At 32.9% G+C, this 23806-nt stretch overlaps 2 protein-coding genes across 3 annotated transcripts; both read left to right on the forward strand.

The window, feature by feature from the left end:
* The first annotated feature begins 1564 nt into the window (after positions 1-1564).
* On the forward strand, positions 1565-14665 carry LOC123894696 (protein HUA2-LIKE 3-like). 2 transcript variants are annotated; one of them, XM_045944815.1, is made up of 12 exons: positions 1565-2002; positions 3135-3211; positions 7511-9538; positions 10052-10505; positions 12133-12241; positions 12324-12436; positions 12542-12726; positions 12844-13306; positions 13403-13817; positions 13913-14080; positions 14191-14239; positions 14319-14665. In XM_045944815.1, the coding sequence occupies exons 1-11, from the start codon at positions 1880-1882 to the stop codon at positions 14214-14216; spliced, it is 4161 nt and encodes a 1386-aa protein (XP_045800771.1). In that variant the 5' UTR covers positions 1565-1879; the 3' UTR covers positions 14217-14239; positions 14319-14665. The 2 variants fall into 2 exon arrangements, 1 of the variants encoding a protein (XP_045800771.1); XR_006803895.1 differs by having other exon boundaries at positions 1594-2002; positions 13913-14239.
* A 6266-nt stretch (positions 14666-20931) lies between these two features.
* On the forward strand, positions 20932-23155 carry LOC123885664 (probable glutathione peroxidase 4). Its single transcript, XM_045934966.1, has 6 exons — positions 20932-21072; positions 21310-21386; positions 21486-21547; positions 21794-21912; positions 22253-22423; positions 22859-23155. The coding sequence occupies exons 1-6, from the start codon at positions 21019-21021 to the stop codon at positions 22889-22891; spliced, it is 516 nt and encodes a 171-aa protein (XP_045790922.1). The 5' UTR covers positions 20932-21018; the 3' UTR covers positions 22892-23155.
* The last annotated feature ends 651 nt before the right edge of the window (positions 23156-23806 follow it).

Here is a 23806-nt window from a genome sequence, read left to right on the forward strand (position 1 = left end):
TGTGCACTTACGAGTTACCGGTTTTTATCGCTTACGGTCGTCGTCTTCACTTCAATATATGTCATGTTTCTCGTCGTTTTATCTTCGACCGTCAAATCATAAAGCGACCACATTCTTTCACTTCATTCACCCAAGTAATATCATATCTATTTTCATATTTGTGGGTGAAATACTATTATGCAAATTCTTCACCTTCTCTCCCGATTTTTTGGGCATCACCCATCGATTTTTTGGCTAATTATTTCACGAGCACCGTTTTTAAAATACTCTGTAGCAGCTTCAGTACGTCTTATAGACTAATCAAATAATTCATCAAGTTGCTTCACAGATTTATTATGTTCTATTTCTTTTGAATGCAATCGTAGATCAAGATGTTTAACTTATGAAGTCGAAGGTCGTTCCTCGGTAGGTTTAACTGGAATGTTCTTCACTAGAATGCTCTTTTTTGGATTCTTTTTAGGTGGCGACGAAATTGAATACGCCTTAAAATTTTTGCTACAACGATTAAATAGATAGTCAATTATCAATTAATACTCTTAATATAAAGAAACAAAAACCCTAAGTCATTAAGTAAATTCTATATTGTACATGAATTGAATCTTCAGGTTCTTTGAACTCTGTCGTGAGATTACTTTCGTTGAGTTATGATGTCACCTATTAACTCATCAAATATACTACTTATTAGGTTATCATTATTAGAATTTTTAATTTCATTTTGTTCTTCCTTAATTTCATTTGTTCTTCCTTGTATTTGATTCAAAAAATTATTAGAGGCTTGATTAGAAAAAATTAGTAATATAGTAATGGCGCATTTACATATGCATTATAACTGCCAAAGGGAAATACTGTACATAAACATGTAGACTAGTGAACAAGTAACGTTAGAGTTTAAACATACAATAGGATCATTTTTTTTTTTTTTTTTTATCAATTACACATATTTGAAAATATGTTAATCTCGTGTATCTCAATCGATTATAAGATTGATTGACAATTATTTGAATTCACCTTGAATTACAAATAATTGTACTAATTATTAGCACGCTTTTCATAATTTAAATTCGCTAACGGTTTAATAACGCATTACTCTCCTATCCAATAGTTTGGGATAGACGTTGTCAACCCGACCCGGAACCGTTTACGCAAGCGCACATTTTTTTTAAAAACTTTCATATTTAATATCATGGACTTATTCACCCCTCTAAGTTAAAGGCCATACATATAACAAGTGGTACCACGAGCTCCAATTTATGATTATTAACTACTAGAAATATGGAAAATCCTACCGAATTATGTCGATGAAAAATCCTCTAGCATCTAACTCTTCCTCAAGAGTCCTTCGGACTCAAGAAAACTCAAGCCGGAAGAGCATGTAAAATTAGATGAATATTTTCATTTTCATCTAGAGAGGTTGTGGGTACTAAAATGCGAGGGGGAGAGGTAAGCAATGCTCACTACAAAGCCCATTAATTAAAGTATCAAAAAATGCACGAGGCCCATAATCATATCACGTGCACACCGAAGACATTTGTGAACACTGTGCGCACGTTAGCCCACTTGAAGAAACACCACAAAGCCCATGTTCCTTGCGCACCCTAGCAGCAGCTTCCACCTAACCAAACTCATCTCTCTCTCAAAACCACTTACTCGTCTTGTCTCTGCTCTCTCTCTCTCTCTCTCTCTCTCTCTCTCTCTCTCTCTCTCTCTAAATTAGGGTTTTCTTTCCAACACTACCGTCTCTCCTTTTCAACCAATTTCCTTCTCCCTGATCCATCATCTCGTTTCAATGCCTGCAAATTTCACCGCCAAAGTTCCAATCCCTTCATTTCTAAACCGATTTCGGCAATCGATTCACTTCAAATCACTTTAGCGGCCTCCGATGGCCCCTAGCCGTAGAAAGGGAGGCAGCAAAGCAGCGGCTATTGCTGCCGCCGCTCGTCAATGGAAAGTTGGCGATCTCGTTCTTGCTAAAGTTAAAGGGTTTCCTGCATGGCCTGCCACGGTAACTGCTCTTTCATTTTTTTCCAATTTTTTGTTCAAAGATTATATTTTTATGTTGATTTTGTAGTTTTGACTTTGGATTGTCTTTTTTTTTTTTCACTTGTATTTGAACTGCATGTTGGCGGAGTTTAGAATTATTGGTTCAGCGTGTCTGTTTTTTGTGTGATTTTTCATCATTTTTGTGGATCCTAGTATTAGAATTAGTTTCTTATTCATCGATTTTACAATCTTTTCGATTTCGTGTTAATTATACCAAGTGATTACTGCAAGCTTATAAAGGGTTTTATTTGGAGAAGGTAATTTCTTATCCGTTTGGTAATTGTGATGGATAAGATAGAAACTAGTGACAATAGGCTGAGACCACCCTTTGAATTCCCAATTACATCTAGCCCCTTGTTGCGAAAATAATGATAAATAGTTAACTATATGCTTACTTGGTAATACTTAAAATTTACGGTAAAACTAAAAAAATCTTATTTAAGTTTTTGTTTTGTGATAAGAAAATGACAAAGATGGGTATAAATTTATGGCCGTCCTTGAATTTCGGACTGTTCAGTAGTAAAGGGAATTTGTGATTTATCGAAGCTGTTTCCCATTCTTTTGTGTGCTAGAAGCTAAAATATTGCTATATGTCCTATGCTTGTCTCATAGACAAATTGAAGTGCGAGAAAGATGTAAGCATGAGTGTGACAGAAGAGAGAGTGCATGACATACCTTCAACTTCCGATCTGGCACACTATCAATGTTTGTTTGTATTCATGGTTGAGATGTTAAGAACTGATTTTGCTCCCAAATCTTTGTTTGACTAGAAGTGATAAAAAGTAGTTTGGGTTTGGTTGTCAAATTTGTACAAAGTTTTATGTCAAACTTGCTTTTAGAGTAAAAGTGTCAAAGCACAAATTATGGCACTCCAGATTCCATTTTTGACCAAATCTATTTTACAGAATTAAATTTATTCAAATTCACATTTATCTAATGCAATTCACATTTGTCTAACGCACACCCCAAACACACAATAAAGGTGTAAGAGGAGTTTGGCTTTTGGTTAAAATTCTGATTGGAAGAAATTGCTTTTTTATTTTTTCTCTTTGTTGATACATCATTTGACATTTCATGTTTGTTGCTTGTGGCAGGTCAGTGAGCCGGAGAAGTGGGGTTACTCCACCGATTGGAAGAAAGTGCTTGTTTACTTTTTTGGAACTCAACAAATGTAAGTATGCTTATAACAATTGATATGCAAACATAAAAACTTTTGTAATGAAATATGCCATTTGCAAATTTTGTGACCAAGGCAATTCAAGCTTAGTTTAAGGACATTTGATATCGATAGTATTATTATAACTTATGGATATGCTGTTAGATGGTGTTAATTAAGCTTTCACTTCTTTTCTGACATTATTTCTTGGAGCTTGACTAGGCTGATTTGCATATTATAGCTTATGGTGTTTATATGCAATGCTAATTTCCCGATTTGTGTGCACAATTGTATTATTTGAGAACACATTTTTTGTTGCTTTATCTAAATATGGCAAAAGATTATTCATCAGAAGTTACATTAGAGGCACTGCATGTTTACACGGCACACATGTAGTTTGGATATTTTAATGGTAGAAACAATAAACAAAGATCTATTCTGGTTGTACGAGTCAGCTTGTCAGACAGTTAGACCTGATCGAAATATAATGTCAGTATTATATGAGCGACTATTTTAATATTCATTTTAGCTTATCAATTTTTGGCTTACTTTTATGTAGTGGTAGAAAATATGAAGTTTAAAAGTGTCTTACTATTAAACCCCATGTTGTACTGTTACCGACTTATTGTTAATAGTTATGCCTTAGGTTATCGATTGTGTCTTTTACGCTGTGTAGTTGAGCATTTATGAAGAATTTGTCTTTAATCTATGCCTTTTGAGTATTGTTTATTAGAATATGATACTACTTCTAGAGAGCAAAGAAAGAGAGAGAAGCAGAGGAAACTGTTTCTGAATCTATTAGTTATTCTAATGCTACAAGTTTAGTGAACTCATACTTATAGGTACAGCGAGTCAGCCTCAGTAACTAAGAATGCGTAGTTGTATCCTAACTGAACAACTAACAGCTATAATCACATACAACAGAAACCAGAACAAGATGCATAAGTTCACACAGTCTAGTGTTCACTGGAGATGAGTTCGCCAGCTAAGACCCATAGCAAATAGTTAAGAACAGGCTGTCTCACTTCCAGGTGCAGGATGTGAGGAAATTGGATCTGTCTGGATAGGAGGTTGTGATGTAGGAATCTCCATATTTTCCTCCAAAATGGAGGAAATTGTGAAGGAGGATCCAGAGCCATGGAATTTGATACCACAGATTACCGTATTAGAATTTGATACCAGAGAGAAAAGAGTGAGAAACTGAAAAACTGTTAATTGATTATTGTTTTTCTAATTCTAAGAGTTTGTTGAACTTCATTTTTATAAATTATATGGTAAGTTGATTCAGTTGCTAGCTAACAGTGCTGAGTTGTAATAATCCTAACAAAATGTCTAGCAACTGTAATCACATACAAGAGAAACCAGAAGAAGATACATAAAGCTCACAGTTATAAATGTTTTTTTGATTTTATTCTGTTTTTAATGTGCTGGCTGCTATGCACTCTGCTGTACTACTAAATCAGTTTTGACGAGCCACTCCTCTCGACTATATGGTATTAACTAAATTAGATGTTCTTCTCCATTATCTAGTTCTTTATCAATTATCAATTATCATATTGTTGCCTTTGGTGAACTATATGGTATTAACAAGACAAAAACCAAGAAATGAGGCCAACCTCTGGACTTATAAAAATGTTAGGTGGTTCATGTTCTGCAACTTCAATACTCTACCTGAAATGGCCCTTTATAAGCCTGCCCATGAGGGGTTGGTGACTAGCAATTTTTTCGATAGACTAACTTGTGACTTTTCGTAGCTGCTATTTGCCTGTATCTTTGTTTATGCAATAGGCGTTGGGTAGGATTTAGTTCTTTTGTGGACCCAATATGGCATTTTTGGAATTGTAACCAATGTTGTCCAATGGTATCTGTTACTGTACTTTTGCCTTTAATTATAAAACTCCATTCTGAGAGGTCATGGCAGAATGGATTTTACATGGTCATTGCTATTTCCATAGTGACCAGGATGTCCATTGTGGCCATGGAGCAAAATCAAACTTAGGATGAGTCACACAAAACTTATCTGTTTTAAACCTAAATAAACCCAACTAACAGCGCACATCTCCGGTGCATGGCTAACTTATGGCAAGCTCAGTTTTCTTTATGTATTATTTCTTTGGCAAACTGCATTTATCTTGTTTTTATGTTCTTTATTGTCCTATTTATTTATATTTATTTATTCTCATTTTTGTTTTTTATTATATTATTATTGTCCACATGTTCTTCTGTTTTTCTCTTTGTTCCAAGTTTTTTTCCCCCTATTTTGCTCACTATCGGGAGTGGCATTATGTTTTTGTATGAACCCAAATTTTTTTTATGCAAATTTATATTTCTGAGAAATTTGACGTGAGAAGATTATGGGAAGAGAAAGTAAAATGGAGAGAGAAATTGAGAGAAAGTTTTGAATTATAAAGTCTTTGCTTACAACAACTGAGTGACCATGATGTCCATAGTGGCCATGGAGGAACATTAAAATACGGATGAGTCACACAGAACCAACCTGTTTTAAACTTAAATGCCCCCAACTAACAGCGCACGTCTCTTAATCACACATCTCCGGTGCATGGCTAACTTAAGGCAAGCTCAGTTTTCCTTGTGTATTCTTTCCTTGGCAAACTGCATTTTAGTTGTTTTTCTGTTCTTTATTGTCCTATTTTTTATTCTCATTTTTGTTTTTATTATATTATCACTGTCGACATGTTGTTCTGTTTTTCTCTTTGTTGTTCCAATTTCCCACCACCCCCTCCACCCTCCCTATTTTGCTTACTATTTGGAGTGGCATGGCATTTTTTTTAAGGACCCAATATTTTGTTATGCTTATTTATATTTTTGAGAAATTTGATGTGATAAGATTATGGGAAGCGAAAGTGAACTGGAGAGCGAATTTGAGAGAAAGTTTTGAATTCTAAAGTCTTCTCTTACAACAACTGATTACGCGAGTACAATATTTACCAATCAAGATACAGTTAGAACTGTAACTGACAAAAATAACAGTTAGAATTAATCTACATGAAGCTCATCCTACAAAACTAAGTGAAGCTGCTTATAGTAAGTGAATCAATAAACCCAAGGACCATTCTGCTAACAGAAAGGTTTACTTCCCTTCGTGACAAACACACAGTGTTTGACAAGCTAACTCATAGTAATATTACAAGTATATTTATGCGCATTGGTCAGAGTGGAAAATTAACCTTTCTGCATCTTATATGCCTTCCTTAAATGCTATCAACACTGTAATTCCACACACTTCCCCTTTGTTTTCCCTGTGGCATAATATATTTGGCCATCCTAGCTTTAGTACTCTTCAAAATGTACTCATGTTGGGTACGTAATAGAGTAGGCCATCCTTCTCAATTAAGGGCAGATTTATTAGGTATTGAAATGCTACATGATTTGATAACCTTCCTCAATTCTCATGATGGGGCTGGCCTTGTCTATAATTCCACGTGAAGATAAGATGAGGCAGGCGTATGTTCGATTTGTTAATTATTTGCAGAAACTGAATTAAAGGGAACTGAGCTTATTGCAACAAAATTTATTTGAATTCCAAATGGGAGAAATAGTTGTGAAAATTATTTAAAGGAAATTTTTTATAGTGGTAGATAAGTGTTTGGGAGAAAAAATTGTAGTCTTAATTTATTATTCCATCAACTAATTGGTAACAAATAACAATTAGCACTGTTATATTTGTAACTGCATACTGAGTGAGTACTAGTATTGTATTGTTTTGTTCAGTATTTTGTTTATTTATTTATTATGAGTGCGGTGGAGTAGGGTTTCAACAATTGTATTTGAGTGGACAACTGTGAAGAATAATTATGACATAGCATTGCACAGTCTTGAGCTGATTGTGGGAAGATTGGTCAAGCAAATTTTGATTTTGAAACTAGCAATTTATGTATGTATTTGAGAATTGCTGCTTATAACTTACTTTTGGCCATCAAATGATAAATAAGGTTGGATTTGATTGAATTTGTTCAGTGTTAAATTTGATTAAATGCTCTTTTGGGGGAATGAAGTAATTTAAACCAACCTGATAGGGTAAACAGATAAGTATTGAAAGTCTATTTTTTTCATTGGTGATCTGGTTGAAAAAGTGGCCATAGTTTCTATTAATCTTAAGCCAACTTTGTGGGCCTTATCAAAGACTCTTTATGTGTTGCAATGTAGACTGCTAAGTAATTTGAGTACTGATAAAGCATTTTTTTTTCCTTTTTTTTTTAATGATAAAAGAATGAAATTATTTTGAAACTTTTGTACTCTTTATCATCTAGTTTTCCACTTGCACATGACACCTTACATCTTTTCTGTGTGCAGTGCTTTCTGTAATCCTGCTGATGTTGAAGCATTTACTGAGGAGAAAAAACAGTCTCTTGTCAAACGTCAAGGAAAGGGTGCTGACTTTGTTCGTGCTGTTAAGGAGATTGTTGATAGTTATGAGAAATTAAAAAAAGAGAGACAACTTGGTGAAGCTAACTGTGGCAATGTTGCTGATGCAAATATTTCAAATTCTGTTATTAACTCAGGAGCATCTGATAACTCGGTTTCTTGTGAGGTAACAGCTACTTTACCTATAAAATCTTCAAATTCTGTTGTTGACAGACATGATTTGGTATGTCCAGCTGAGGATGACTCAGCTGATGTATTGAAAGACGAATCTAATGATAAGGAGGTGTCAAAGATGGAACTTAGTGATAATGCTCCTTCTGTACAATCGCCTAAGCCACTTACTTACTCTTCTCGAAAGAGATCTGCTGGTGACTTATGCCCACAGGGCTTCATAACAGATAGACATATGCCAGTACGAAGGAATAGAAGCACATCACGGGCCCAAAACTTTTTGTTTCCCTGTAATGACAGTGGAAAGAATGCTGGCAGCCAATTAACCAATGCAACACAGGGTGCATCTGTAAGACGGAATCAACGTCTTAGGAAGTCACCTGATCTTGCTGGCCGTAATGATTTAGATTCATCTGCTTCAGTCTTGAATGGTAGTTTGGAGGACAAAGACAACAGCTCTGAAATTCTCACAAATGATTCTGATGAATTTAGCTTGAATGAGGGTAGTGCAATGGATTCAAATTATAAGCACACTGAAACTATTGAATGCCCTGAAGAAGTTGAGCTGAACAAAGGCCTTGATCTTAAAATAAAGGGTGTGGTCAATAAGAAGAAAAGAAACCCAAATAGGAAGAGGGCAACCAATGATTCTTCCAAGTCAACCATTAAACTTGAGGAGGATCTTGGTGTGCGGAATTCCAGTCAAAGTTCCCAGAATATTTGTGGAAATTCTGAAGAGAAATGCTTTGAGCAAGATGGAGATGAACACTTGCCCCTTGTGAAACGAGCGAGAGTCAGAATGGGTAAATCATCTTCCACAGAGGGAGAACTCAATAGCATACCACATGCTCCAGGGAAAAGCTGTAAGGAAGATATTAACTCACCACCGCAGATGATAACATCCTCAAATTGTGAGAATGGAAGCTCTGCTGATGGAGGCTCATCTGTCCTGATTGGAACTGTGGATAATGTTTCTCCTTCAAAGACTGTTGCTCCATGTTTTGAAAATCAGACAGGTAATACTAAGAGAGATCAACCATTTTGCTCCGTGGATGATGAAGCTGCTTTACCTCCATCTAAGCGTCTTCATCGTGCTTTAGAAGCCATGTCAGCTAATGCTGCTGAAGAAGGTCAAGCTCGTATTGAACCATCATCCTCCAGAATGACATCAATTGGTATATCGGCTATCAAGACGAGTCCAGATATAACTATTAATAATCATGAAGGTGGTGGTTTAGAGTTGCAAAAGTCTGATGCCTGCAATGGCAATTCTTCTCATACCATTGTGCATAGTTTGTCAGCCAATTCAAATCCAATGATTTCAACGGAGAATGATTCATCTAAACAAGTGGATAAGCTGTCAACCAGATTCCAAGCACAAGAAACTGGCAAGGTTGTTCTCCCATGTACTGCAGATCATGTTGAAGAACTTGGTGATTTTGTGGTTTGTCATACTACTAATGCAGATTTGAAAATTCAGGCGCATAAGGAAATTTCTCCAAATCTTGATTCAAAATGTTGTGAAGTTGAAAGCAATCAAGATTCACCTCACCTGTCATTACCACCAAATAATGAACACAATATTATAACAATGAATCATTCAAATACATCATCTGATGCATCAGAGGACAATGGAATAAGCCTTCATTCTGAAACAGATGTGGCAAAGAAAGAAATTATTTCCCCTCGAAATAATATTGATCTGCCTCGGAATGAGGTTGTTATTTCTGATGATACGAAGTGTTTGAAACCAGCAATTGATGATGTTAACAGAGCAAATGAAATGTAAGTTTAGTTGTGGCTTTTTATAGTTCTTGGCATTCAATATTTTTCATACAATTCTTCACATAAAAATTAGAAAAAGAATGAACAACAATCTCTATAGTCTTAAACTACTATAATTTTCTGCTTTTCTCCCCTTTCTGTTATGATATTTTGTTAGATCATATTTAGTGGATCTGGCTCCTCTAAAGTTTGCAACTCAATTTAGAGTGTAAAGTGAGTAATATCTACTATTAATTACGAAACTAAAGGTTAGATATTGTAGGTACATCATAACAAATTACATGTTTGCTAAAATAACAATCCTTATTTTCTCACTTAACACTTCACTCATTTTTAGTGGATCCCAATTCATATCTATTTCACTATGGTGGAATCCTTTGGAGTAAATTGTTATTTTTTATTCATGTTTCAGTGATTAGTCAATAATAGTAAATGACATCATTTAATGAGTAAATGTTATTTATACTCCGTTTCTTTTATTCAAGAAAGCTGGTGACTGTTCTTGAATTTCAGGGGTGAGGTCGTAAAAGAGGTAGAACGTGAAGTACCAGAGGAGGATTTGAATTCTGTTTCAACGTCTGACTGTCCAGGTGAAAAGGTTATTTCGGGCATTCGATCAAGTACATCCTTGACAGATGGGGGAGATTGCATTCCACAAGGTTCACCTCCAAACACATCAATTTGCAATGTTTCTACATCAGACAGTAGTAATATCCTTCACAATGGTAGCTGTAGTCCTGATGTACATTTACACCAGAAACAAAGTTTATCTGGTCCTGTTGATGAAAGTAAGTATGGATCTGAAGCAACTCAACAATCAAGATCAATGGGCAAGTCAACTGAAGCGGCACGTGCTGCTTTGCTGTACTTTGAAGCAATGCTCGGGACGTTGAAAAGAACAAAGGAAAGTATTGGCCGAGCAACACGCATAGCTATTGACTGTGCAAAGTTTGGCATTGCAGATAAGGTAATGCAATTTTTTTTTCCTTTTTGAAAAATTCTCTCTCCTACTTTGAAAAGGTGCTACTGTTGAATCTAAATACTTGTTGATTTATATTAGATCTACTTTTATCCTTGCAATTATGTCTATTTAGGATTTATTTTAGGGGAAGTTTTTCAGACCATTGAGCCCTTGCAATCTGGATTTTCCATGTGCATTATTATTGTCAACAAGTGAAAGATTATGCTGATATGAGACTAGCTTTTATAGTTTATATAGTCTGTATTTAGTCTGCTGGTTCTGTTGTGGCTTCCACTTTGAGGGAAGAGGGCATATTGATAAAAAAAACATGGGTGCAATTCAGCTGTAGTCAGTAGCCGTTGTGAGGTCACTATAGTATAGATGTGTTGTACAGTGTTGGGGGCCCTATCTGTTATTTTGGGACCCCTAGTTGTTTTGTATAACAATGGGTTTTGGTTATTAGTTACAAATATTTCCTTAATTTTTTGCATTCTTCTATTTTTTGAGTTTTTATGAGTGTGGTACTATGGTATAAGTTTCTTCTGTTGTTTCCCTAAACTTTGAGGGTATGCCATCTATGAAGCACAAACACTCCTTGGGTTAGGCGTGTCCTGGTGTTGGACACGCATTGGTGTCCGACACATGATTCTATTGAATTATGTCATTTTCTCAAATTATTATCAGTGTCGACGTGTCCATGTTGTATCCATGCTTCATAGTATGCCCACTATCTGCCATTGGCTTCATGTATCATTGAAAGATGTTTAGTTTCTTGCAAAATTACTACAAGTATAGGTTCTTGGCAAATTGTTTCTATCCTTTGTTACCTTTGTTAGGGCGAACGTTTCATGCATTTTACACCTGGTATGGCTGGAAATGTCATGCATGTGCTTATATCTACTTGTTGGGTACTCCCTTAGACCACAAAAGGGTTTTTAATATTTGATGTTTAAACAACTAAATTTTCAAATTGATGCTGATTTGTTGTTTTTTCCCCCTCAATACTATCACAATAATGGGACCCTTGGTTTTATATTTCAATTCCGCCAAATGCAATTTTTTTTTACCATTACTAAATAGCAGAAACTTGTCATTAAATATTGAATATGCATAGTCATTTAGCCTTTTTCACAAGAGGCTTTTCTCTTAAAGCATTTTTTTTACTATTTAGTTTCAGATGTTCCATAATAGATTATGATTAGCATTATTTTTTACTATTTAGTTTCAGATGTTCCATAATAGATTATAATTATTTCGCACTGCATTTTTCCTTTACATTTTGTATTCAATTGCTGGTTTTCTTCTACTGTAGAGAAATACACCAAAAGTCATTTGTTTATCATTGATTTACTTGTTGAGTTGGAACCAAAAGTGGCATGTTATAATGTGGGAATCAGGTTGGAATGCTTTGGAGTTCTAACCACATTGGGGTTTCATTGAGTTTGCTTTTCAAAGTGTAACGTAGAATTTGTAGCATGTAATGTTATTATTCTTCTTGAATCCGGGCATCGATGGGAGTATAAATCATTGAATGGTTGTTGCTGTTATTTCCTATGTAAAATTGTTTTATAGAAATTTCCGTATCTTATATTGATACCATATGCATCTTTTGGAACCTTGGCCTGTGTTGCAGGTCATGGAAATTCTTGCCCATAATCTTGAAACTGAATCAAGTCTGCATCGAAGGGTGGATTTGTTTTTTCTTGTCGACTCTATTGCACAGTTTTCTCGAGGTTTAAAAGGTAACCTGTTTATTGCTTTGCTACTCTTTAATCTTGTTGACCAAAAGAGAAGAAAGAATATTTAAGATGTCTTATTTTCCAGGTGATGTTTGTTTAGTATATTCATCCTCTATCCAAGCAGTCCTTCCTCGACTATTATCTGCTGCAGTTCCTCCTGGAAATGCTGCACAAGAGAACCGTAGGCAATGTCTTAAGGTGAGTTAATTAAGTTTCAGTTTTAGTAGAGTTAAATCTGTATGCATTTATTTCTTACTGCTGTGTATAACTATCTTTTTTAACATCATCTTTAACATTGTATAGGTTTTAAGGCTGTGGTTGGAGAGAAGAATCCTACCGGAACCCATGATTCGCCACCATATCCGGGAATTGGATTTATATAGTTCAATTTCTGCAGGTGTTTTTTCACGACGATCATTAAGAACGGAGAGGGCTTTGGACGACCCTATTAGAGAAATGGAGGGTATGCATGTTGACGAATATGGAAGGTTTGATTTAGTTAGTACATCTTTTTTTAATTATTATTGTACACTGTTGGGAGTGTATTTTTTTTTTTTGGTAATCAGGGGAGTGTATGTACTTAAATCGTTCATTTGATCTTGTAGCAACTCAAGTTTGCAGCTACCTGGGTTTTGCATGCCCCGGATGCTTAAAGATGAAGATGACAATGAAGGGAGCGATTCCGATGAAGGGAATTTTGAGGCTGTCACACCTGAGCATATTTCTGAAGCACATGAAATGACTTCTACAATTGATAAACACAGGCATATCTTGGAAGATGTTGATGGTGAGCTTGAAATGGAAGATGTGGCTCCCTCTCGTGATGTTGAAATGAATTCATTTTGCAATGTTGATAGAGGAAATACCACAGCGCTTGAGAAGAATCTTTCCCTGTCCTCTGCTCCTCTACCTCAGCTTGCACCTCAATGTTCCGCACCACCAGCATCAGCCCCACCACCACCTCCTCCACCACCACCTCCTCCTCCACCACTTCCCATAACACGCCTTTCAAATTCCTCGGATCCATGTCGTTCTGTATTTAATTCAACAGGTCATACAGAATCACAGGTATGGTTTCACAACTTTCGCTTAAGATTTTACTATTTAAATAACAGTGCACCAAGAAATAACAACTAATGTCCTTTCTACTTGGTTCTTTTGCAGTGTATGAAAGACAACACACTTTGCCCTATGGCTCAGCCCTCGGCTGCACCAAGTAGTAGCCAACCTATTAGTGACTATCATGTCCCAGAATATAGAGAAATGCACGTGCCCGAGTCTAACAGTTTCCCCGTACCACCTCCCATAAATTATCGGCATTCTGATGGTGTTTCTATGCATAATAGAGGGCATTCTATAAGGCCGCCTCGCCATGTGCCGTCAAATCAATTTTCCTTTGTTCACGGGGAACAGCATGTGAGACATCGAAGGGAGGTTCCGCCACCTCCTCCTTACTCCAATAGGCAACACTTTGTGGAAAACATGGAGAGAGAGCACTTCTACCATAATAATCATGAAAGATTTAAACCACCTCCATATGATTACCGAGAGAGATGGGATGTTCCCCCACCTTATCCTGGTAAGATGGTGATATTAGATCCATATTTTGATGGTAGTACTGTATATTCATATTGATTGACCATGTTGAATTTTTTATTTTTTTTTGTTGGGTAGGTCCTATGTATCATGACGAAGATATGCCTTCCCCATATGGGTGTCATCCATGTGAACCACCTAGAATACCAGATCATGGGTGGAGATTTCCTCCCCGGTCAATGAATCACAGGAACAACATGCCATTTAGACCACCCTTTGAAGACGCAATTCCAGTTACAAACAGAGGTTCATCCCCCTTACACCACTATTTTTCCTGTATCATGATAACTCTATTAGATGATCTTTTTGGACCCTTTGACTTATGAAATTACTGGAAAATTATGTTTGCATGTCAGGTCCAAACTTTTGGCGGCCTAGGTGATAGCAACCAAGGATCCAAGTCTGGTATGCTTCTGATTAACTGTTGAGCTGTTCTTCAACTATTAGTGTTTGTGGTGCTTATATTTCCCTCCTTGATTGCTAGGTATAACGGCCTGAACTTTTGTTTAGGTGTTTATGGTCCCATCATTCTGTACATGCAGGACTCCTTTGAGGATGATTCAACATAATCTGCACAGGACATGTGAATGATCTGCTAGATTTGTTGTACATATGTATTTAAGCCTGTTCTGCAAAATGCAGGGCAGGAGTCAGTGTAGAGTTGTTGGAAAGGTGTAACTTTAACTTAGGTTGTGTCAAAATTTTCGTCCGCTAAATGTTATAATTTATTTCATGGAAGCCCTTATAGAATTTAGATCAGTACAGTATATATAAATTTCATTGGATATTTCCTGACATTGTTCTCAATATAAGGAAAAACTTCTCTGCCAACTCAAATGTATTCTCCCATTCATTGTTTGCTTTGATATTTGGTATGCCAAGTGCCAACACAAGCTGTGTGCCATGGGCCCTCTTACATAAAACCGTGTGGGGCAGTGGTTTGTTAGTGAAATTCCCTCAAGCATCGGCCAGTTTCAAACCTAAAAATATCAAACCTTTTAAAACCACAACCACTTAATTTAGACCGGCTTTGGTTGTTGGCCCATATGGGTGATCTGTAGAATAGGTCGGGTGATATAGGTTAGATTGAAATTTTATTGTTATATCCAGGATTCTGTTGATTTAGAAATTCTTCATTCTTCAAACAGTCCAATATCTCTATCTCTATCTCTGATACACAATAAAGGGTAGAATAACTAAAGGAACAACAAAGGGAGTGAGAAGTTTCAAGTAGTTACATTGTTTCACATATGTAGAATTAAATCTAGCAAATGAGACGTAAAAATTAAAATAGATTTAGAATGTCTGACATTCTTTCACTTTATCAACAAATTACAAGCTTGCAAATTTTAATATTCCAGTGCTCTCTTAGAGATGTACAAACATAGAGAATAGAGAATAAGAGATTGAGAGAGACAAAAAGTGGTATAAACTGAAGAAAAAAATTGTTTTGCATTTTAATGGTTGTTCGGTTATTAATATGTTTTGATGTTAAAAAAAAAAGAAGAAAGAGTTTGCAACGTGTATAATGCATTTGTATTATAGAATACTAGCGGATCAGACAGACGCGTTTCGCGGCGGCTGCCTGTGTTTAATTTGTGTCAAAAAAAGAAAAGAAAAGATGTGTTATGTTTTTGTGAGTTTGTTAATAAAAGATTTTTGTTGCTACTAAAAAAATTAAGAGTATTGTTGGTATTATGAAAAGTTCATACTAAAACTATGTATTCTCTTTATATATAGTATAGATATAGATGAGCACTTCATATATATGGTTTGGACGGTGGCTCAAATAATGTTAGTCGATGGCTTGCTTTGATTGGTGTTTGCAAAGGCGATGCCTCTTATCCAGATAATCGATTGTCCTGCTCGTGTCTATAAATATTGTCTATTATTCTCCCTATAATTTACATCTTTCGTTCTCTTATCTCAACTAAATATTTCATTCTCCCCGTATTTGATCAGTCATAATGTTATCATTATTTTTTATGATAAGGTGTGAGAACAATATGTTGATAAATTGAAGACTCTTGGACCATGATGATTGGGAATGTTATGATTGATCATAAAACAAAATCTTCCTAGTTGCTTTAAAATCGGCACACAAATGAGACTTTTCTTGTGGTTGATAGTTTGCTACCTTTTTGGGCGTGAACAAGAGTTTTATCCAACCTCAAAAGTGGAAATACTCAGATTTCTATTATTATAGAAACCAAGCAGGATGTTTTGGAATTCTAGGAGGCATAAGAGGATTATAGAATTTGGTTTAATATATGGATTTACACATTAAATTTCACAAAAAGTATTGGTTAAATAAATTAAATTGAAAACATATTCAACATTTAATTTAAACAAAACATGTAGTTGACGAACAAAATTCGAAAGAATATGATTATTTTTTTATCAACCAAGCTAAAAAAGAAGTTTAATTATGTGAGCAAATATATATATATCAAACAAAAAAAGTAAAGGAAAAAAGTGTTTATTGCAGTCTCTTATTTTTTTGAGTGGGCTAAATTATTTTTGAGAGAATTTTTAGTGTGTTTCTTAATATATACCTTAGAGAGTGAAGCATATCATTTTTTATTTATTTCTTTTCATATGTTATCCCGATTTTTTTAATATTATTTATGTGTTTATTTTGATATATTATTTAAATAATTTTGTTTAAAATTCTACGATAAATTTGAAATAAATTTGAGATAGAGCAAGATGAAGAATATCATTTCTATTCCTGTTCTACACTATTATGAGATAGATTCTTTCTCTCACATTCATTCCCGAGATTATATAATGACCTTATAAATATAAAATAATTATAAACTCGATTCTCAAATGAACATTTAATTAGTCAAGAAGTATTTTTAATAGTGGGGTAGAAAGTGCACTGCATTTGTCATTCTACAACCGTGAGAGATTATCTCTTCCTCTCTATTTCTATATCTCTCCCATAGGATAATCTTTATTTTTTAATAATATTTATTTTCTTATGTTTTTTTTTTCTTTTGAAGGTTGGTCTATGTCATTTTTCATTTATCTAATTTTGAATGTTGTATATATTTTTCTTTCAATTGTTTATAAGATTGGTTTAATTTAATTTACTTGAGTATGGAAATACGATATATGTTTAAGAATGTTACAGGGCATAGTGGGGTGGAAAGTACTCCCCCATTCCTCGTTCCACGTTCAACAAAACTGAGATTTTTTCTCTCTCTCTCTCTCTCCCTCTCCCTCTCTCTCTCTCTCTCACACATCTCCATCTCCCAAGACTCTGTATGGACTCCATCAATAAAAAATGGCAAATGCTAAATAGTGCCTCAGGGGCACTTGTTAAGGATTCAAATTTAGAAAGTTTTACTTGAAAATAGTGTAGTCAATACAACAAAAATCTATATTTTGATGTTTGCACAACTTTTATTTTATTTCTTTTTTTGGTTCCTTAACTAGTGCCCCGGGGGCACTGGTTAGCAAGACCCATAAAAAATAACTATAAATTTTATACTATTTTTCAAATGAATATTAACATACTTTGACCATTGTAACATAAAGAAGCAATTTTCACGCGTGAACGCTTAATGGAAAAATCTTTGTATGGATCTCCACTCACCTGATGGAAAACTTAAAATTGGAATTATAAAAAAATTTTCATGGATTATAAAAAAATTAAAATAATTTATTTTAGGTTTCCTATAAATCTCATCAGCCGGATGTAATCTAGTGAAAGTGCAATGACACAAAATTTGGAAAAATTCGCATAGTCGGAATCCAAATTTTAATTAGTCAATTTGTATTTATAATAGTGAAGTGAGAAGTGTTTCTCCGCAGGGCCGGTTTTGGGCCTGGGCTTCCAGGCCTCCAGCCCAGGGCCACAAAAAAAAAGGGGCCACAAAAAAAATAAAATGGTAATAGGTAGTAATATTGGGGGGGTTTAAATAGCAGCAATAGTGGCCCAGCAACATTTATGGCCCAACATAGACAAAAAAAAATCATAATTAGATTAAAAAAAAAAACAAAAATATATTTCATAATTAGATAAAAAAAAAACAAAAATATATTTCAAAAAAAAAAAAACATAATTAGAAAAGTGGTATATTGCGTCTAAAAAAAAACAATGAATGATTATTTTTGATGTTATTGAAATTGTTTACAATTTAGATATATTATATTTTTATAAGGAGTCCATTTTTATTTTTTGCCCTGGACCTCTAAATACTCGGAGACGGCCCTGTTTCTCCGTTTTCCATTCTACACCACTTAGAGATCCCCCCCTTCTCTCTATTTCAATCTCTCTCACGTCTCTGTTACAAAACTCTATAGGGGCTCCATCAACCAAACATAATTGTTAATTCTTTATTATGTTTTAGTGAACATCAATAAAATTCTTGGACTCTGTTCTCACTAACATCTACATATACTTTTCATCATGGGGATCATGTGTTATCATGCTAGATAAGATTTTGATTAAGTAATCCCCGTGATAACATATTAAATATGAAAATATGGATAGCTCCCGCAGTCGACATTCAAATTTTAATTATTTACTAGTGGGGTGAGAAATGCTTCTCGTTTCTCATTCTCTCTCTTTATATATATATATATATATATATATATATATATATATATATATATATATATATATATATATATAGGCAAAATTACACTACAAGTCCTTTATCTTATTTTTTTGTAACATTTTGGTCCTTTATCTTTTTTTTGTAACACTTTGGTCCTTTATCTTTTATTTGTAACACTTTAGTCCTTTATGTTTTTTATTTGTAACACTTTAGTCCCCTTTTTTGTAACAATTTGGTCCTTTATCTTTTGTTATTTGTAACACGTTGGTCCTTTATTTTTTATAAATAAATAAGATAAGGACCAAAGTGTTACAAAAAAAAAGATAAAGGACCAAATTGTTACAAAAAAAAGATAAAGGACCAAACTGTTACAAAAAAACAAGATAAAAGACTTGTAGTGTAATTTTGCCTATATATATTGATATTAATTATTTTTTAATGAATATTAATAAATTTCTCATTCTTGGTTCTCCCATTGAAATAAATACACTTATCATAATGGGATCACTATTCATCATGCTAGATGAAATTTTGAATAAGTAATCCCCATGATAAAATATGAAAACAAGGATAACTCTTGCGGTTAGAATTCAAATTTTAATTATTCGATGTATGTTTTTAATATTGGGTTGAGAAATGCTTCCCGTTTTCCATTTTACCCTACCGAATCTCTCTATTTCTATCCATCTTCCGTCTCCATTATAGAACTCTATAACGCTCCATGAACAAAAAATAGTTGTTAATTCTTTATTATTTTTTAATGAATATCAATAAAATTCTCGTGCTTAGTTCTCACTATCAATTATAGACACTTTTCATCATGGGGATCGCTTTTCGTCGTGCTAGATTAAATTTTGAATAAGTGAATCCCCGTGATGAAATATTAAATACGATTTTAATATGATTTGAATTAATTTTACATTAAATCAGCAATATGACATGTAATTGAATTATTGAATAATGGATATATGTCAAACAAATTTTAGCAGAAGTGTTCACCTGATTTTTATATGGAAAATATATAATATTTAATTACAGATTAAATAAGTTTATCATCTTAAAAATATTGCGAATTTTGAATTTACTCCCTCATAATAAAAATGAGATGTTTTAGTCCTCTCAAAATCTTCTATTTTTTGTCCCTAACGAACATAATTGTTTCTTCAAAATAAAATAAAAATATTTTTACGTAGATCATATAACTTTGTATAAGCTTATGTATAATAGAACTATAGAACATAACTTATATATAATAGAATTGTCTATATAATAGAACATATATCTTTGTATAAACTTATGTATATCCGATTAATTTAGTTGTTAATAGAACATATATTTGTTGTATAAGCTTATTTATATCCGATTAATTTGTATTTCACAAATAATTTAAACGATCATATGAGTAAAAAAAGCACGTATAAAAAACATGTTTTATAAACATTCACCTTAGCCAACAAAATTGTGGTGTGCACTGAGGCTGCACAATGAATGAGTTTTGTATATATATATATATAATAGAACACAACTTTGCATAAGCTTATATATAACCTATTAATTTAATTAGTTGTTTTTTTTTTGTTACAGATTAATTTGTATATATCCAACAAACAATCAAACAAATAAATGAGATACAAAGATCCTTGTTTTTTTGGGATATGAAGATTTTTTTTCCTTTTTTTTTTAAATCTTTTTTTGAGAAGATTTTTTTTTATTCCTTTTTTTTTTAAAATCTTTTGTTGAGAAGATTTTTTTTTTTACATAATAGGCTAGAAAAGATTCAATTGAATGTCACGTAAGCAAACTCTTTAATTAAATGATACCTAAGCAATTTATATGAGAATGTACGAGAGAGCTCCATGTAAATCTCACCATAATAGAGATAGAGATAGAGATTTCAGATTAATTTGGAATATATTTATAGTGTCTTCTTAGCTGATTGATAAATTTTAATATTTTCTTTTAATTATTTTTTGTTGTTGCGTACATTAGGTATCCTCGGCGTGCAACTCTCCCTATGAGTTTTATCATTGCTGAACTTTGTTTAAGCTAGAAGAAACGGCACCATCTTTTCTTATTGCTCTTGAGTTCTTTTATTATTTTTAAATATTATACAATTTTAAAAAATCGTAGCTCCGGATATTACAAAGTTGATGTGGCATATCCAGTCTCTTACTTTTGAAGTATACTTAGAAAACAAAATAAATTAATAAATATCAACTAATTTTGTAAGTAGATTTGTTTCTTCCTAATCCAAAATATAAGATCATGGTAGCCATGTTATGATTACAGGGTGTAAAGCTGACCAATCAATAGTTTTAAAAAGATGAAGTGCGCAACCTTGTTTGTTTCATTGATGAAATAAACATGTTGGTTGTGATCATGTTATTAGAAAAAAAATGAAGTTTTGTTAATCAATCAATTGAAAAATGTTGGAACTAAAATTATTTGTTGACTTTATCATAAAAATGATAGGACTATATATAATGGAAATGTGTGCTATGCAAGACATAAACATAAAACAAAGTTCAACTCTTGCATATAAATTTGGAGAAGAGAAAGAGTACTAATTAATAAGAGTGTTTGTTTGTTTAGCTCTTGAAGACAAAGAGAGTAATGGGTGCTTCACAATCAATCTCAGAAAATTCTATTCATGAATTCAAAGTCAAGGTATGTAGTTGAATTTTCGATAATACACATCTTATTTAAATATGTATCGGTACACCGCTGAAGTGCATAATTCTAATAAATTCGCAAATAATATTTATTAATTTTTGGATCTATTAGAATTATCTATATCAGCAGTGTACTAGTATATATCCAAATAAAATGTATACCGAGTGTTCATCATATATATTATGCTTTTATTCATATGCATAAGTATAATATTTTACTCCGTCAATCCAGGATGCAAGGGGCAAAGATGTGGACCTTGGCAAGTACAGGGGGAAAGTTCTTCTTGTAGTTAATGTTGCTTCAAAATGGTAATTATTTTCATTTTCTAACTCTACTTTCTTTTTGTTTTTTCTCCTTCTTCAGTGGCTAACTAATTCATGCATTTTTTTTGTTAAAAAATAAAACAGTAACTTTGCAGATGCCAATTACACTCAGTTAACTCAGCTTTACACCAAATACAAGGAGATAGGTATGTTCTTTATTATCTATTATATTAATTGATGTGTTCATGGGAAATGGATATAATGCTATTAGTAGTATCAGTAGTTTCACATAGTTACGGTGTTATTGACAGTTAATCTTGATTGAATGACTTTAAATTATTGAAATTAAATTAAAATTGTCTGATCTTAATCGGACAGAGACCAATTCCGTGCAAGAAAGAAATTTATTTAAGTTGAGAATATTAATTGTGTTAGTATGTTGATGTGATCAGGTCTTGAGATATTGGGATTTCCATGCAACCAATTTTTGAGGAAAGAGCCAGGGACTAGTCAAGAGGCACAAGATTTTGCCTGTGACAAATATAAGGCTGAGTATCCCATTCTTGGGAAGGTATTATATCTATATAAGATTCTTATTGTTTGTTTTTGTCTAAGCATTTTCATGTTCCTGTTTAACATAAATAGATCGATGTTAAACAATGATTAACTCAATAACATTAGTTGCATTAGATAAAATATGGTTCTAAATTGTGGTTGAAGTTACGCAACCAACTTTAATATTGCAATAAAATTGGACCAAATATGACCTCAATTGCCGTTGCGATACTTTTGCAGACTTTTTTATATTGCAGTTGTAATTGTAATTACGGACTGCAATTTAAATTATGATAAATTACATAATTAACATATTAACTCATTAGTTTTAGTGACTAAATTTGTTTTATATGTAGATACGTGTGAATGGAAAAGATACAGCACCTGTTTATAAATACCTCAAAGCACAAAAAAGTGGAAGTTTGGGATCAAGGAGAATAAAGTGGAATTTCACTAAGTTTTTAGTTGATGAGAATGGTCATGTCATCCAGCGTTATAGTCCAACCACCCAACCATTGGCCATTGAGGTACTTTTTCTCTTGACTATTGGATAGATCAGTTATTCAGTTAACCTAAAAAATGAATCTTTGATTATATATGAGACTAGAGGTAGATGGAGTATATATTTAAGGTAACTAGAATATTTTTATTTTAGTTTCGGTAAGTTGTTTGTCCAAATTCAGTCTTTACTAATTTAAAAATTATTTCTTACTCCTTAATGTTAGTTTACTATATCGTGTGCCGTGATTATATTGAATCGCGTATGACATCAAAGACTAAAAAATCAACAGTTTTTTGAATTTGAATTAACTGAAACTAAAATAATTTACAAAGACTAAAAAAAAAAAGTATAATTACAAGACTAAAATTGTATTTAAATCTGTTTTAGTTATTCATTATGCATATTTAGAAATAGTTGAGAAGTTAAATTAATTCACATGTTACTTTGTCATCTTTGACAGGATGATATCAAGAAGGCATTGAGAGTGGCTTGAGAGACTCTCTACAATTGCTTGTGTTGAAGATACACACATCTTATAACCCTCCAAGAAAGAAAAAAATGTTTATTTTAATTTGTGTATTTATTGCATATATTCACGTCTAAAGTTTAATATTGTTTGGTTGTTTGAATGTATTCTTTATATGTTGAGGTGGATGCCAGTAGGGAAATTTATTCAATTTGTTTATTTTGTAAACTAAACATCACCATGACCATGCTTGGTTGAGGTAGTGGAATCATTTACAAGTTATTGCAATAAAATGTGTTTCATTTCACTTTTAAAAATAATTGTGTACTAAGTAATCCCTCCATCCCATTTTATAAGAGATAATTTGACTAAATGACACTATTCACTTATTTTGCTTTGACCATATTTTTTTTTTTAATAATACTAGTTTAAAGACCCGTGCATTCGCACGGGTCCATTGACTTTTATTCGATATATAAATTTGTCATTATATTAAGGTAGAAAATTTATTTAGAATTAAATATTTAAAAAATTATTGTAGAATATTGTTAAAATATAAGTGAAATTATTGTGTTTTTTCTTATAAACTTATTTATTCAATTTTTATGTTTCATTGATGAATAATGATCCCTGTATATTTTTAATGAAAAATTATAAATGTTATCAGAAATATTTAGGGTATTTTAGTAAGTTTGATATTAATAAAATTTGTTTATATTATTATTATTATTATTATTATTATTATTATTATTATTATTATTATTATTATTATTATTAGTGGTTAGTAGTAAACTTGGTAGTAATATTGTTTATGTTTAATTTTTTTATGAAAAATATTCTTTATTTTTTTTATAGAGCATTGTTTTTTAATTATTTCTATATTCTTATTTTTATCCGGTTTCTTCTTATGTTTTCTATATTCTTTCTATAATTTTTTTATTG

The sequence above is a fragment of the Trifolium pratense genome, linkage group LG1 (genome assembly GCF_020283565.1).
Source record: "Trifolium pratense cultivar HEN17-A07 linkage group LG1, ARS_RC_1.1, whole genome shotgun sequence".
Taxonomy (NCBI): domain Eukaryota; kingdom Viridiplantae; phylum Streptophyta; class Magnoliopsida; order Fabales; family Fabaceae; genus Trifolium; species Trifolium pratense.